Source organism: Musca vetustissima, unplaced genomic scaffold (genome assembly GCF_032173495.1).
Source record: "Musca vetustissima isolate MV318-11 ecotype Yass unplaced genomic scaffold, APGP_CSIRO_Mvet_v1 utg1735, whole genome shotgun sequence".
Lineage (NCBI taxonomy): Eukaryota > Metazoa > Arthropoda > Insecta > Diptera > Muscidae > Musca > Musca vetustissima.
Genome location: NW_026887582.1, coordinates 98238 through 116176, shown reverse-complemented (window position 1 = coordinate 116176; position 17939 = coordinate 98238). Strand labels below are relative to the sequence as shown.

The window sequence follows — 17939 nt, the reverse complement described above, 5'->3', positions numbered from 1 at the left end:
TTTTCTATTGCCACATGTGGTATGGTTGGGTGAGATTACGGGGAGTAATCTTCACTACAGACTGATAAGCATGAGTAGCGTGCTTGCCACATGTGAGATAAAGAAATGTGTGTGTCCACTCCATGTGTTATGGCAGATGCACTCTCTCTCTCTCTCTTTTACACATTAGTCTATGATAGGTTAAGTCATATTGTAATATTTAGTTCTTAAGAAACACTTTTAATATTAATAAATTAGTGTGTAAATGCACCACAAACAATACAGAAGTGCATTCACTCCGCGGACAGTATCCGCGTAAGATCCCTAGTTTTTCATTGGTCCTTCGAGCCGGATCAGTGACCGATTGTGGAGGAAATTGATGCTGAAGAATTTGCCTTAAAGGTCAAGGAAATTCTCTCAGCTTGGAGGAAATCTAAATAGAAAAAAAATAATTGAAAAACAAAATGCTGAGTCAAAAGGAGACTGCGGCAAGGAAGTCGGCGGTGAATGCGAGACAGCATTTCCGAGAGAAGAAGAAGGAGATGCAGTGGAAGTACGAGGCAGTACATTGCAAACATTCAAAATGCTGAGTCAAAAGGAGACTGCGGCAAGGAACAAAGCGGTGACGGCGAGACATTTAGCCAGCGAAGCTTCGATTCTGAGCATAGCGGCTGCAGATGAAGATAAACTAGGCAGAGCCTCGGCACCGACCCTGGAGTGGGAGATAAACAATCTTCTAAGTAATATTAACATGTTCGCAGAGAATATCGATCGACTATCTGCGAATGTGGTACCGAACCTATATGACTTTATAGAAAGTCTATTGAGGGACGCATCCGATGAAGTAAAAGGCGATCCGGTGGTGCGGGATCGGTGGATGGAGATATTGGAGAAGAAATCCAATATGGCAGGAGGTTTTAGACCAGTCCAAGAACAAATGGGCAGCCTTCAAAGAGCATTGGAGGAGAAAAGCCGTGACGTGGCGGAGTTACGGGCAAGGAATGAAGAGCTAGAAGTTGCTCTAAAAAGATCGCAAGACGTCAATGGTTGTGACCAGTTGGTGATAAGAATGGAGCGGCAATTGGGCATGAAAAAGAGTGATGCGGTGGCTGGTGCGGAGAAACCAGTTATGGAACAATGTCCAGTTGGGAAGTTGAAGCCGGCGAACAAGGAGCAGGTACATAAAGGAAGACTTGCTGTGAACTGTGCGTCGCCAGTGGTTACTTGTTTTGCCGGTAGGAAGATGAAGCCGGAGGAAAATGGCGCTGAACCCACAACAAAATATAATAGTGGTAATAAGCAGAAACCGCTAGTTACGGATGTTCCGGTCAGGAAGATTGTCGATATATATATCGTGGAAATGCGGCCGGGAAGTTGGATCCAGCAGTCACATGCAATACGCAGCCAACGTTAGATGGTGCATCACGTAATAAAGATGACGTTCTGCGGAAGGAAATGAAGTCTGCGGTCAGAAGCGGGAACTATGCTATGATGGAGTTTGCAAATGGCACAGCTTGGAGAATGATGTTGCCGGCCAAAGATGCGGACAAGCCACTTGGAAGCCGTATGATCGAGAAGCTGACGAAGACTATGACCAATGGTTCTGGCTGGAAGATGAAGCCGGCAGACCAAGGTGGAGGTGCCAACATAAGAAGCTGTTTGGAACGATGGCGGTGGTACCTAGAGGCTGGTTCTTTATAATTGAATTTTTGATATTTTATAATTTTTATATCTTGGAATAGTTTATATTTTATATTCATTTTCTGGCCCGCAAGATGTTCACGTAGCGAACATGGTTTTTAAATAATAAAGATAGTGAACGTCTTGCTGTGAGTCTCTTGTGTAAAAGAGAGAACATTTAGTTAAACAGGGATCTATTTTTGTCTACAGTCCACTTAAGATAAGAGATTATTTTGGTTGAATATGTAGAATGTACACAATAATAAGATAGGAGTTTTCTATTGCCACATATGGTATGGTTGGGTGAGATTACGGGGAGTAATATTCACTACAGACTGATAAGCATGTGTAGCGTGCTTGCACATATGAGATAAAGAAATGTGTGTGTCCACTCCATGTGTTATGGCAGATGCACTCTCTCTCTCTTTTACACATTAGTCATATTGTAATATTTAGTTCTTAAGAAACACTTTTAATATTAATAAATTAGTGTGTAAATGCACCACAAACAATACAGAAGTGCTTTCACTCCGCGGACTGTATCCGCGTAAGATCCCTAGTTTTTCACTAATGATATAAAGGGATTTTTTCCCTATTTACCTAATCGGACGAAAATATATATGGGAACTATATCTAAATCTGAACCAATTTTCACGAAACTCAACACACGTCTTTCTATTCTTAATTCAGTACGCTATGCCAAATTGCGTGCAAATCGAAGGATATATAGGGACTGAACCGATTTTTCCGAAACTCACCAATCATCATTCTAGACTCAATTCAGTACGCTGTGTCAAATTTCGTGCAAATCGAAGGACATATATATAGCCACTTTGTTGCACTATTTACCTTAAATCGGCCGAAAATACATATGGGAGCTATTTCTAAATCTGAACCGATTTTTCCCAATTTCAATAGGGTTCGTCCTTGGGCCAAATAAGTTACCTATGCCAAATTTCATCCATATCGAATCAAAACTGCGACCTGTACTTTGTTTACAATTTAACTCGGACAGACGGACATGCATAAATCGACTAAGAAAGTGATTCTATGCATATTCTCAAAAGGAACCATGACACATATGCACAAAGACATAATACCCTGTACCACAGTGTGGTGAAGGGTATAATAATAGAAACATTACAAACATTAAAATTTATGATTAACTTTAGATAAATTCTTATTTTCCAATTCAAGTTTAGAAAATCCACGTTTTTGACCAACAATGGTTTTTAATATTCTGCATTTCAAAAATTACCTTGATATAAAAAAACAGCAACAATTGTTGCAAAAGAAATGACAATTTTATTATAAGTTGCACCAAATGGGGCAGGGTATAATAATAGTTTAGAGTTTATAATAGTGTAATGCTGGAAACATCAAACAATTACAACATTTTCTGTAAACCCGTTACTTATAAAAATTTAAACATCCAACTCTCAGCAACTCAATTGTCTTCTCTTTCAATTTAAAAACACAAATTCCAAAAAAAATTTTACAAAATGTATTTAGTAATCGAACATATCTAATACATTTCAAATGCAAATATTTCTATCCAAAGGAAACTGTTGCCCAATCTATATGACTATTTATTACCCCAACTAATCGCTATTAAACGATTTAGGGATATGCTTATATTATGGACATACGACATTTCTATATAGACAGTCCGTATTTTATTTATGTTGTATATGTTATTTGCTTTTTATTGGTATCAATTACAGTTTACTAAAGCTTTTTTTCTCCTCCCACACGCATCTTTAAGGCACAAATCTCGCATGGAATTAGTACGTGTGTCGGCTGCAGTAATGGGCATTGAATTTTCCTATGCAGCTGAAACAGCATTTGTCTCTCCAACTCTTTTGAAGATAGGGGTTGAACATCAGCACATGACATTGGTATGGGCATTATCGCCGCTGGTGGGATTTTTTCTTACCCCAATTCTGGGTTCCATGAGTGACCGTTGCAAATTAAATATGGGACGTAGAAGACCGTTTATTATACTTTTGTCTATTGGCGTATTTTTAGGTAAAGAGAAGTCTATTCAAATATATTTATTTTATTTAATAAAACCTATGTTTTGTTCCAAGGTCTCTTGTTGGTACCCAATGGTGAGGATTTGGGCTACGCATTTGGAGATGTTGATCCACACACCCAACTATCAGTTATGAACATTACATCCAATGGGACGCACAATAACATAAACTATTCGGCACATCGGGCAACAGCATCGAAAACTGAGTTGGGCACAGTTCAGAAAACTTCTCATCCATGGGGAATATTTTTCACAGTGCTTGGAACGGTGTTACTGGATTTCGATGCAGATGCCTGTCAAAGTCCATCCAGGGCCTATTTATTGGATGTTTGCGTACCAGGTATGTTTATTAACGAAAACTCGGAAAATCATAGATGATGCCTGCTATTGTATTGGATGAAAAATGGGCATTGTGTGCAAAAAAACCTCAATGTTGAATTTATTGAATAAATACGCAAAATAAAGGGCGAGTAGATTAGAATGTTGAATATACACTATGCAAAATCCATATTCGTTTTTTAAACATAGAAAACATTATTAATATGTACAAGATATGTATATGATCTAAAAATTCACTAAATGTATGACATTTATTTTGTATGTAAGCATTTCTGACAAAAGGTAAATAGCGGTAAAAAGTACAAAGGAAGGCCACATTTGTTCATCTTTTTCTTACCATAAATACTAATTTAATGACTACAAATGCAGACACTGCAGAAATAAAAATTGCAAAATCAAAAATGTCGCGTGAGTGACCCTCTTTTGTGGCTTTTATCTCTAAAGATAAAAACTGGATGCTCTAATTTTTTTTACTACTGATAGTACTAGTACTCAAAGTATTAAGGGTGAATTAAAAAAAATTAATAGTGCTTGATTTATTTAACAAAGCGGATCCATAAAAAGCGGATCCATACTGATAATTCGACAAATCGATTTATGTAAACCATTATGTACCCCAAATACAAAATTCAGCAATTTTAATGGGGACTCTTCCTAAAATAATATTTATAATATTTGGTGTATAAATTGGGTACCTAATAAGAAGCCAATGTACCAAATTTCAACGAATTCGGATGAACAACGTGCTCAAAAACCCCAAAATACCGATAATTGAGGGTGGGCCGATATATCCCATCCCGATATATGGCATCTTCGAATGCATCCTAACAGACGTTTCGAGTTTGGTACTTGTCACACGATGGGCTATACTATATTTATTAAGTTGTGCACAAATTTGTGCCTACCCGCCCTATTTTGGGCCCTTGGTGCATCATTTACTTAAAATCGGACAAAATATATATGGGAGCTATATTTAGTACCGATTAAACGTTAAACTACACTAACTTCAGTACGTTGTGCAAAATGTTGTGACAATCGGCCTAACTTTGGGTCTTCGGACGAAACTATAAACATTTAATACTTTAGGTATAGTAACTGCAGCACGTTGTGCAAAATTTTTTAGGTCTTTGGTGCACCATTTATTTAAAATCCGACGAAACTATTTATGGGATCTTTATCTAAATCTGAGCTGATTTCAATAAAACTTGACACACTTTATGTTATAGTAACTTCAGTACGATGTGAAAAATTGTCTGGCAATCGGGTCTATGGACGAAGCTGTATATTGAGCTATATCTAAATCCGAACCGATTTTCCCCATTTTCAATAGGGTCTGTCCAATTCGGATCGAAAATGCGTCCTATACTTTGTTTACAATTTAACATGGACAGACGGACGGACATACATGCATAAATCGACTTAGAAAGTGATTCTATGCATATTCTCAGAAAGAACCATGTGTCTATATCCATGAGTCTATATTGCCTGTTACAAACATATGCACAAAGACATAATACCCTGTACCACATACAATCATAACAGCGAAGGACTATATAAACATTTTATAACAAAACTTGAAGTAAAGTTCAGTCAAAATGGGGAGATCTCGAGACTTTATCTTTCCAAAAGGTAACGATCACAATCATACTGGACTAGAATCCAGACTTTGAATCCTGCATAACCATCCCAAATACCCACAAAGCCCAAATCTTATCCTATTGAGAACTTGTTGTCTATATTCAAGGGCCCCTTAAGAATGGAATGGAATCAAATATCACCCGAGTTAACATCGAAACTGTTCGAATCCATACCTAGGCGTCTAGGCGCGTTCATAAAACATAACTTTTGTTTCAATAAAATATTAACTTTAGTTCGAATCTGTTATTTCCGCACAGAGTAAGAATATCTGTAATATGAAAAATCCGCCATCTTGCGGCTGAATAATGAATTTGGTATACATAAGTTTTTTTTTTTTTAATTTAGTGGTTGTACGATTATTGCATACTGTACCTTTTTTATCAGCTTATGTTCGTCAGTTAAACGATAAAGCATTGCAATTTTGCAGATGTATTAATCCAAGGATGATTAGTAGTGAAAACAAGCAACATCTGGGACCTGACCTCAATTCAGACGATCATAGACTCATCATGTCGAAATGGCACATAAAAAGTAACAAAAAGTATTGCGTTTTAAAAATCTGTACAAACTAAATACAGCTGGGAATAAAAAACTTACCCTCCACCATGAGTTTGATATTCAAAATACATGACATTCAATAGTTTTATGTGGGTGCTATGCCATGGTAAATATTTGGTTGGAAGATTTAATACCCAATAACTTAATATTTAAAATTTAAGTCAATATTAATTGTTTTTGGTGGCTTCCCTACCAATTGAAATGATATATCTTTTCTTCAATACCAACATCAGGCAGGCAGATGGACATAGACAAATCGACATAGCATTTTAATATGATGGAGGTGTTGCAAAATGATCATTCAGAGATGTCTAACAAGATTTGTGAAAGATAGGATGCAAACAATTAACCAAGTCATTCAGGGAAATGTAAATATTAGTCCCAATATTTTATGCAAATTGTTTTTGAAAAGCAAATTAGCTATGAAAAGCAATAGCAAGAAAATATAAAGAAAATGAGAGGATAAGTTACAGTTTAAAGAAAAATTGCTTTGTCGAATGAAATGAAAATGAAATAAATCGTGTTCGGCACACCCTTGCACCTTAAACTTCAAACATATATTATGTAATGTCGCACAGACGTTACCGAATTGTGCCATTTTTTCGACTACGTTTTTCGTGGGGCAAAATTCTCCGTCGGGTCCTCATTATCCCTATTGTTATCTCAATTATACTCCAGGCAGAAAAGAATATTTCGTTGAACTTTGATTCATCAGATGCATCTACGAGATGCATGAAGCTTATTTATACTTTAATGGTGTACAACGCCATACTTTCCCACTAATAAATAGTTGTTTTTTTAAACAACAAACTGGGATTACGATTGACTATTTTGCAAAAAAAAAAAACACATTTAAGAAACAGATCAATACAAATGAGTTTCTATATTTTCTCTCGATTTCTGACTAAGCCACACATTTCATGACCTTCAAGTCAAAGTAAAAGTAGAAACCTACTAAATTATGATTAAGTCACTTATGTATTATTTTTCAAAACATGAGTTTCTTAATATCAATTATGGATTTATTTTGTATGTATGAAAGCGGAATATCCATTTTATTTTATTATTATAATAATTTTGCAAAATACTCACGGGTTGGAAGATAAGCTTCAGTACTTTCTAGAAACGGCATTTATAAGGTTATCCATTTCGTGATTTCCATAGAAAACGTAAATAAAATATTTTTTTATGATACATTATTATAATATAAAGCATGGACGTTGATATAATTATTATGTTCCGGTACTTTTTAATAGTAATGCTAATAAAATGGAAATGTCAAAATCGCTCTCAGAGTACAAAACAATACGAAAAGTTCTGGAAAGGATAACTAGTAAAAATTATTTTTTTAATATACATTTTTTATTATAAAGCTTGGACCTTGACACACTTGTTATGTTCTGCCTATGTATCCTGTATGACTCTGAATCCACCATAAAATTTAATTTAAATATTATTCCTTTTTTATGATTCACTAATTTATTATACCCTACACCATAGTTTGGAGGGTATATTAATTTTGTCATTCCGTTTGTAACTCATCGAAATATTTATTTCCGACCCTATAAAGTATATATATTCTTGATCAGGGTAAAATTCTAAGACGATCTAACAATGCCCGTCCGTCTGTTGTAATCAGTCTATCTTCTGAAGGAATTGAGATAGGGTGCTGAATTTTGCATAGGTTTATCTTTTGTCTGCATGCAGGTCAAGTTCGAAAATGGGATATATCGGTCCACGTTTAGGCACAGGTCTCAATTTTCGGTATTTTGGGGATCTTAAGCGCCGAATTCGTTGAAATTTGGTACATTGGGTTCTTTTTGGGTATCAACTATCTCCACTACAAATTATAAAATCGACCCACTTTTTCTGGTAGCCCCCATATATCGGTACCCCACCAAATTGACGGTATTTTGGTGGGTACTGATATATGAAGAAGTTTGAGGATTGTATATTCTACCATGCGTTATTAGTAACAGTCCACGCTTTGGGGGTTTCATTAAAAATTGATGAAATTTGCATTTGGTATAGATTCACTTTTTGGTATATTCCCTATATTTTCATTTCAAGTATCTGTCAGTATACATATGGTGGAGGGTATCCAAATTCGGGCCGGACGAACTTAACGCTTTTTCACTTGTTTTTTTTTCACTTTTAATTTTATTATGGAATACAAGGTTTTATGTAGTCCGCACGTCCTACTTTGCACCTTTACAAACTGTTTTTACATTTTGTTGTAAAATTACTCAATAATGTATATACTATAATTTATTTTGCAGATGATCACGCGAAAGGTCTGTCCACATTCACAATAATGGCTGGACTTGGTGGTTTTATGGGCTATTCTATGGGAGGCATTAACTGGGATGCAACCGCAATCGGCCGTCGTTTAGGTGGACATGTAAAAGCAGTGTTTACAATTATCACCTTTATTTTTATAACGTGCGTGTCCTTGACGATAACAAGTTTCAGAGAGATCCCGCTTTGGGCATTAGCCCCCTCAAAAGCATCAAGGCTATTAAAGGACGAAAACGATCGTCTAGAGGAAGGTTCCGTTAGTTATGGTGCATTGGATGAGACACAATTTGTTGAAAAAGAACAAAGTCAGTCAGAGGTAAGTTATTATATACTAGTATATCTACAAATTAGACTGGTAGTTAGATGCTGTTAGATTGTCCGAACATTATGGTTTAAGTACCGCTATATTCCCATTCTTTGCTGCTTTTTTGATTTTCCACTCGCTTTTAAACGGAATTGAGCGGAAAATGTCCCTAACAAAAATTATCAGTATTGATCCGTTACGTCAAAACCCCCCAACTTTCGGCATTTTCGTGATTTTAGAAGCATTTGAAACTGAATTGGCTTTTATTCGTTATCATTTCATACCAATTCAATAATATTGATCCATGGATGAAACGGATTTCCAACACGCTATAGTTTCACATTGTGGATTATCCTTGAATGGCAAATATTTCTACCTGAATTAAAAACTGTTGGTCCACTTTTAGGTATATCATCCGTATTAGCGGCATTTTGAGAATTTTAGACACCTTTCCCGCCCTACCAAAAAATATTATTATCGATTAAGATTTGGATTACACTGAAAATTTCAAAATTATAGCAGCTCCGTTTTGTGTGGCGCTGATCATCAGTCAGTTAATTATAATAAAACAGAATTTTAATAAAATAGCGCTATTTTATGTATTCTTTTCAATTCCATATTTATACCTTTATATTTGGTGTTTTGGGGCTTTTGCGTACTAATCAGCTGGTGCATGCTCCTTGCCGAACTTGAATAGTTCGGCTTGTAACCCATCGGCACCTGCTTCAGCCGATTGATGGATATTCTGACTTCATCTTGGCTAGGTGGTATACACTCCATACCGTTATCTATTATTGGTTCTGGGGTATCTTCTTCGCCGCTACTATTTGACAAACGAAGTTTTTCAAAATGCTCCTTCCAGATCCTCAGCACGCTGTCGGTATCTGTCACCAGGTTTCCTTCTTCATCTCTACTGGAGGATGTGCCTGCACCAAAGCCTTCGGTTTGGTGTTTTACCCGTTAGTAGAATATTCGAACTTCATTCTGTACATCCTGTACATCTCGATTTGCTCACGCTTTTCCTGTTCTTTCTTCTTTTTCTGAAAATAGGTTTCTCCTCTCTCCCTTTATCCCGATAGTTTTCCATCGCATTACGTTGCCCTATGGGCTGCGTTTTTCACATCAGTAGCATTACGACACTCCTGATCGTACCACGGATTTCTTGATGGTGGTCTTTGGTGCCCAATCATAAATTCGCAGCGAAATTCAAGTCTCGTTTCATGGCAGCTATAATACAGGGCGTAATCTTCTGATTTACTTACGCCAGTCACTTTCCAACGCATTTCCTGTAAGGCAATAATATCGGCTTTGTAATTCTTGAGTACATCCGCCAAAGCGAACTGCGCCTGTTCTGTACAACGTGCGCACATTCCAAGTGCAGATTCGCAGATTATGTGGGTTTGGTTTTCCTCTTCTTCGCTTTTTCATAGTAGGTTCGGTTTTCCGAGTGTGGGCAACTAACCCGACGCCTCAACCCATTTTTTATAGTTCTTATGGCTGAACTCGCGGCACATATTAGCTCACTAATTCATCGGGTAATGAAAATAGGTACCCCAGGTGGCACCACGGGGAGGTCAATGTCCACAATTCGCCGTGTTAAAGCCAATCAGAGCCTTGGTATCTATCATCCCCTACGCCATCCAGCTGATTAGTACAATTTGGCTAGAAGAACACATGCACAATGATTGAAACCTCAGCATCCTGTGTCCCGTGCACAAAAAAGGAAACAAGACGATATGTGCCATCTATAGAGGAATAAGTCTACTTCTAAAGGGTGAAGTCAATGGTCAATGAGATTATTGGACCATACCAATGCGGCTTCAGACCTGGCAAATCCACCAATGACCAGATTTTCACCTCTGCGCCAAATCCTGAAAAAAACCACGAAAAACACATCGACACATTCCACCTATTCGTCGACTATAAGGCCGCATTCGACAGCCCTTTCCGTTCAGAGGTGTATAAAGCCATGTCTGCGTTTGGCATTCCTGCAAAGCATAACTTTAACTGGCACAATATCAGCAGTTAAAGTCGGAAAGGACCTCTCGGAGCCCTTTAATACCGAACGAGGATTCAGACAAGGTGACAGTTTGTCGTGTGACCTTTTTAACCTCCTGCTGGAAAATGTCATACGAGAGGCAAAAGTGAACAGAAATGGCACTCTGTACACCAAACAACACATGTTACTCGCCTACGCCGATGACATCGACATAATGGGTTGAACACAGCCACCTTTGAACAAATAGAAGGGGAGTCTGCCAAAGTGGGTCTGGCAGTAAACGGCGAGAAGACCAAGGTGATAGTATTAACGCGCAAGACGCCCAGTAGACTCGGGCCAACTGTGGAACTTGAGAACTACAGCTTCGTTATATGTTATCTGAAGCATGGGTACTAGCAGCAGGTATTCTCGGACATCGACATTGTTAGACGTATTGAGCTGCAGCGACTACGTTGGTTTGGTCATGTTGTTAGAATGGATGAAGATGCCCCAGCCCAGATGGCATATAAAAGCGAACCAGCTGATGGTTCACGCAGAAGGGGAAGGCCACGAATAAGATGGAAAGATCAAGTGGAAGATAACATTGCCGAATATGGTCTTTCAAATTGGAAAAACTGCGCAAAAGACCGACCCGGCTGGAAATCTTTATACCCTTCACCACACTGTGGTACAGGGTATTATAACTTTGAGCATATGTTTGTAACAGGCAAAAGGAACCGAGATAGACCCATGGTTCCTTTTGAGAATATGCATAGAATCACTTTCCAAGTCGATTTACGCATGTCAGTCCGTCCGTGTATTTTTGTGAACCAAATACAGGTCGCATTTATGATCCGATTTCAATGAAATTTGGCATATGTGACTCATTTGGCCCAAGGACGAAACCTATTGAAATTGGAAAATCAATTCAGATTTAGATATAGCTCCCATATATAGTTACGTCCGATTTTATGTGAATGATGCACCAAACTCCCAATATTGGTCCGATTGTGACAAAATTTTGCATATATAGTTTCCCCCGATTTTATGTAAATGGTGCACCATACTATAGATGTTTATCCCATTGAGATAAAATTTTGAACAGAGTACTGAATTAGGTTTTGGATTTTGTGTCGAAATAAATTTTGGACAGTGTGTCCATTTCTATATAGATCTTTTACATACATATTTTACTCGATGATTGACATTCAATTTTTCATAAATTTCAGATTGGTACCCAAAGTGATGAAGGGTATCATATAGTCGGCCCCGTCCAACTTTTGAACTTTCCTTACTGGTTTAAGATCGGCTTATGGAACGAAAGTTCTGTCACAACCCAGCTAAGTAAGTAAGGGGCGTTTGCGTACGTTTTTTCAACTTTCTCAGCTGTAATTAGGTATTGTCGATTCTCACTGAGTAGAAAATCTTCGTACTAAAAATAATCAATATTTGTACACTTTTTAGGGTAGACCCATATAATGGTACCCTAATATCTTCGATATTATGAGACCTTAGGGCACGTTTTTTAAACAAAGGTGCTCTAATTTTATATTTTGGATTCTCATATGTTTGGACTCTCCCTACCAAAAATGATCAATATTATAATAATACATAATATTACTACAAAATCGGTCCTTGTTTTCATATAGCGATACATATCGATACGACCAATTTACGATATTTAGAGGATTTCAGACAAGTTTTTGCACCGTATTGTACACTGCGTGTCATATCTAAAGACGCACCTTTAATTCAATTGGTATGTTAGTTGGCAAATAAAATGGACCCATTAAGTTATGGTTCACAATAAAACGATCAAAAACACATATTATTCAATAAAAATAATTAATTTATTCTTTATGGTTTCGCCGAATTCTGCACTTTCAAAATTACTGGCGTTGCATAACTTTAGACGCACTTTTACAAAATTAGATAAATTTATTTTTTAAAACTTAAATAAAATAAAATAATTTTAATCAATAAATGGTAGAGCCTCCCTTATTTTAAATATGTTCAAAAATTATATCCATCATACCGCCTATCAATTTTTTTCGGAAATTTTCATTGATTGACCGCCATTCATTGTTTTTAACATCAAAGAAGTAACGTTGAGGTTAGAAACAGTTTGGAATTGGCGGTTTTCCGCATACACACAACGAGTCAAGATTCCACACATGTTCTCGATCGGATTCTGGTCGGAAATTTTAATATTTTTTTGATTTTAACCATACTTGAGTACGGCGACTTTTATGAACTGGCGCGTTGTCCTGCAGAAAACCGAGTCCTTCATTGTTGCTGCTTTCCCAAGTGGCAATAATTTGTCTTCCAAGACTTGAACGTACTCCATTGAATTCATCGGAATCACCATATTTCTTAAAACGATATTTCGATGGCGGTTCCTTAATGGTCTTTATTTGACATTTCCTAGTTGTCGGATGAATTCAATGGAGTACGTTCAAGTCTTGGAAGACAAATTATTGCCATTTGGGAAAGCAGCAACAATCAAGGACTCGGTTTTCAGCAGGACAACGCACCAGTTCATAAAAGTCGCCATACTCAAGTATGGTTAAAATCAAAAAATATTAAAATTTCCGACCAGAATCCGATCGAGAACATGTGTGGAATATTGACTCGTCGTGTCTATGCAGAAAACCGCCAATACCAAACTGTATTTTACCTCCAAGAAGTGATTATCGATGAATGGCGGTCAATCGATGAAGACTTGCGAAAAATGTTGATCAACAGTGTGTTGGATAAAATTTTTGAACTTATGCAAAATAAGGGAGGCCCTACCCATCTCTTCTCTGTATATATAAAAATTACGTGTATGTTCGTGATCGCTAAACTCAAAAACTACTGCACCGATTTTGACAAAATTTAATGTACAGGCTCTATGGGGCGTGAGGAGTGTTTCTTTGTAGTTTGAAGTTCATCCGACAGATGGCGCAATATTTAGTATTTTTGTGTTTTTGCACCGTAACTCAGAACCACTGCACCGATTTTGACCAAACTTTATGTATATGCTCTAATAGGCGTGATGAGTGTTTCTGTTTAATTTTAAGTTTGTCCGACAGATGGCGCTCTATATAGTTTCTTTGCGTTTTGCCCGATTAGAGATTGGGTGCTTAATCGACGTTAAGTATTCCGACACCAATTCATACATAACATATTTTCGTGAAAAGCGCGTGGGAGTCAAACGAAAAAAAAAAAATTAACTCATCATGTTGAGAACGGAGGGACTGATTTGACTAAAAATTTCGTTGAGATATCTTTATTTGACGTGAGAAGGATTTTATGAAAGAAAGTTTTGAGAAAAATACTCGAAAATCTTGAAAAACATATTTTGAAGCAGCAGTGATTTGCCTCTCTCTATATTTGCGGGATTCTCTATATATTTTTCTTGATGTGAAAAATGTTTCCAATGAGAACGACTGCACCACATTTGCCTACGGTTGTTTTTATTTGCAGTGGAAAAAGTTTTACCAAAGAAAATTTTGAATGTTGTGTTATTTACACCTTTGCACCAATTTTGATTCAAGGGACTTATGAATTGTATGTGATCAAAATAGGAATAGTAATTACGCCATCCATACTGAATGCGAATCCTACATGGAGAAAATTGCATTGAGAACGACTGCACCAATTTGACTCACATTTGCCTACGGTTGTTTTTATTTGCAGTGGAAAAAGTTTTACCAAAGAAAATTTTGAATGTTGTGTTATTTACACCTTTTATGAGGTAAGAGTAGTTAGATCAAAACATGAAAACTGAAAAAAGGATTGGTGGAATAAGTTCGACAAATTGATAAACTGAAATACCACACATACTGACATAATTCAATATTTAACAATAACAATATTTCTTAACATATTACCGTAGTGAGGAAAATATGCGATTTTTTTATATCGGAAATTTGACATAAATTAAATGGTAAATATTTTTTAAATTAATTTTTCATGAATTCGTTAATTTTTATTAAACCAATCTGCTAGTTATTTATAAAAGTTATTTTATTTTATTTGAGTTTTAAAAAATAAATTTATCTAATTTTGTAAATGTGCGTCTATAGTTATGCAACACCAGTAATTTTAAAAGTGCAGAATTCGGCGAAACCATCAAGAATAAATTAATTATTTCTGTTGAATAATATGTGTTTTTGATCGTTTTATTGTGAACCATAACTTAATGGGTCCATTTTATTTGTCAACTAACATACCAATTGAATTAAAGGTGCGTCTATAGTTATGATACGCAGTGTATGTCAGTAATGCTCAAAACTTCCCAAAAGCATACGTTAGCGTATATGGTTAAAACGTATTTTCATATGTTCTCTTTTCCTCAGTCATTTTATGTGATGATTACTCAGTTACGCTTACCAAACTAACTCTCAACATAGGTCTGGGCAACACTGTTGTATGTAATTATATATTTTTTATTCTCAATGGGTGGCAAATCCCTCTTACTAAAAAATTCCAATAGGCTAATGTGATACACCATACTAAATAATCACCCTTATTACGGTTGGCGTTATCGTAGGCTGTCGCACATATACGACAAATCGGTATTAAGAAAGTCGTTACAATACGGCAAATTTGTCGTTCAAGATTCTATTGACGACAACTAACAAAAAATATTAAAAATACTTAAAATTGCATTTTCACAATATTTGCAGATTAACTGATACATTAGAATTTAGAATTTTATTGAATTTCTCATTATTCATAAGAATTACACTTATCACAAAATTAATTAGAAAACAAACAAAATGGCATAGCTTTTCCTATACAATATTCTAAAACTTTTCTAAAAGTAAAATTTTTGCTTTGGTTTTTTAACAGAGTAAAAGAAAAATCTATTACAAAATTTGGCGTTGTCGTAAATTTTACATAATGCCGACTAAAAAAACTACGACTACGCCTACCGTAATAAGGGTGAATGTTATTCAGATCAATCATTCTTCGGTCGGTTTTAGGTATTTTGAATATCCACTACATGGTAGACGGTATAAAAATTTCGGACCAGCTCGAACTTAGCCACTTTCTTACTTGTTTTTATAAGATTGGGATTTATGACAAATGTCGAAGTTTCGTATCAATTTTCTAGACGTAATACACGTTAAAAACGTCATTAATATTTACTTTAAACAGAAAGCCATATTTGCAATGTGTTTATAACGAAGAACGTCCCAACATTTTTATGCATATGTCCAAATGTTTCTTAAATTACATTCATAATGGAATAACTAATACTAACCTCCATGCCCTGTGTACATCCCAGGTCAGAACAAATGTTCTAAAATGTCTATGACAGATAAGACGGTTTCATACTTTGTCAGTTTTATATATTTTGAATACGTTTGATGATAAGTAGATAATGCTATTACAACAAAAGTTTCTGCAATGCTTTTTAGCTAATTGTGTTTTTTACATCTTCCACCATAACAATGTCAAGGCTCCTCAGCCAGCGACTGAAGGACAATCGGATTATTTTGGTGAGATTGACGAATCGAATGTGCAAAATGAACAGACACAGCCGCCAGATGATTCTTGCGCTGCACCACCGCCAGAAGCCGAACAAGCAGTTGAAACACTATCCCATTACTTACTGTCTATTGTCTACATGCCACACTCCATGCGTATGGTTTGCCTGACAAATCTCTTTTGCTGGATGGCACATGTTTGTTATTCCCTGTATTTCACCGACTTTGTGGGAGAAGCTGTGTTCAACGGAGACCCAAAAGCACTAGAAGGATCAAAGCCGCAAATTTTGTATGAGGAAGGCGTGCGTTTTGGTTGCTGGGGAATGGCCATGTATTCCTTGTCGTGTGCTTGCTATTCCTACGTTATTGAAAGATTAATACAACGTTTTAAGTAAGTATGAAGACATATTGCGTGCTTCTCATTAAGGTATACTTTTCCACAAAAACGTCTAAAATATTATGTAAATATCAGGACATCCAGTATAAATCAATTCACCTATCATCTAATGAATTTGCCAGAAAATTATATAACATCTATGAATTTATTAAAAAAAGCTACATTTTTGCTGCTTTTATTGTAACTGCCGCTATCTGTTGTCATTGCTTGTTTTTATGACGGCATAAAGATGACAAAAGCTACAGTTATATTCCAAAAACAACAACAAATTTTACTTCATTTCACAAATGAAGCTTGGCACAGAGTTTATGTAAAAATGTATTTAATAGGTTGCCAAATTTCGTACAAATCGAATGATATTTAGGGACTTTGGTACACCATTTACATAAAATCTGACTAAACTATATATGGGAGCTATACCTAAATCTGAACCGATTTCAACAAAACTTCGCATGCATCAATCAGTTCCTAATTCAGTACTCTGTGCAAAATGTTATCTCAATCGGACCAATATTGGGAGTTTAGTGCACCATTTACATAAAATCGGACAGAACTATATATGGGAACTATATCTAAATAGGGTTCGTCCATGCATAAAATAAGTGACCTGTGCCAAAAGTCATTTAAATCGGATCATAAATGCGACCTGTACTTTGTCCACAAAAATACGTGGAAGGACGGACAGACGGACATGCATAAATCGACTCAGAAAGTGATTCTATGCATTTTCTCAAAAGGAACCATGGGTCTACCTCGATTCATTTTGCCTGTTACAAACATATGCACAAAAACATAATAACCTGTACCACAGTGTGGTGAAGGGTATAAAAATCGATTGGCAGCACATAATTTCGCATACATATTCATGAACATGCCAAGCTTGAAGTCCTCTTATGTGTTTCCCCCCTAAAACCTAGATTTTTTGTGGAAATCGCCAATTTGTAATTAAAATAAAATTGAAATATAGGAAGATCTTCACGTTTAAAATATTAGATGCGCTTATTTCTCAAGGGTGAAAGACAGGCTTAACATGTTAACTTGCCTTTTTTATTGTAAAATAACAAAAGAGAATGGCGTCCATAATCAAGTATGACTCTGATATTTCTTTAGAAATTGACATTTCAGTCCCCTTTACTCCATTATTCTGTTACATTTGTAAGAGTTTTTAAATTTTCACTTGAAATCTAGTTAGCTTATATATACCCTAGACAGACTTAATTTACATTAAACAATTCTAATTTTAATTGACATTT

The 17939-nt window shown here is 36.1% G+C and overlaps 2 protein-coding genes across 2 annotated transcripts in view; both read left to right on the top strand.

The window, feature by feature from the left end:
* Nucleotides 1–17939, top strand: part of LOC133335168 (uncharacterized) — a 400201-nt gene that overhangs the window by 333011 nt on the left and 49251 nt on the right. The window lies entirely within an intron of this gene.
* Nucleotides 1–17939, top strand: part of LOC133335153 (proton-associated sugar transporter A) — a 34556-nt gene that overhangs the window by 14041 nt on the left and 2576 nt on the right. The window contains exons 2-5 of the mRNA XM_061543457.1: nucleotides 3425–3687; nucleotides 3750–4034; nucleotides 8509–8861; nucleotides 16271–16680. Of these exons, the coding sequence (XP_061399441.1) occupies nucleotides 3425–3687; nucleotides 3750–4034; nucleotides 8509–8861; nucleotides 16271–16680 (1311 nt within the window). The remainder of the gene's footprint in view (nucleotides 1–3424; nucleotides 3688–3749; nucleotides 4035–8508; nucleotides 8862–16270; nucleotides 16681–17939) is intronic.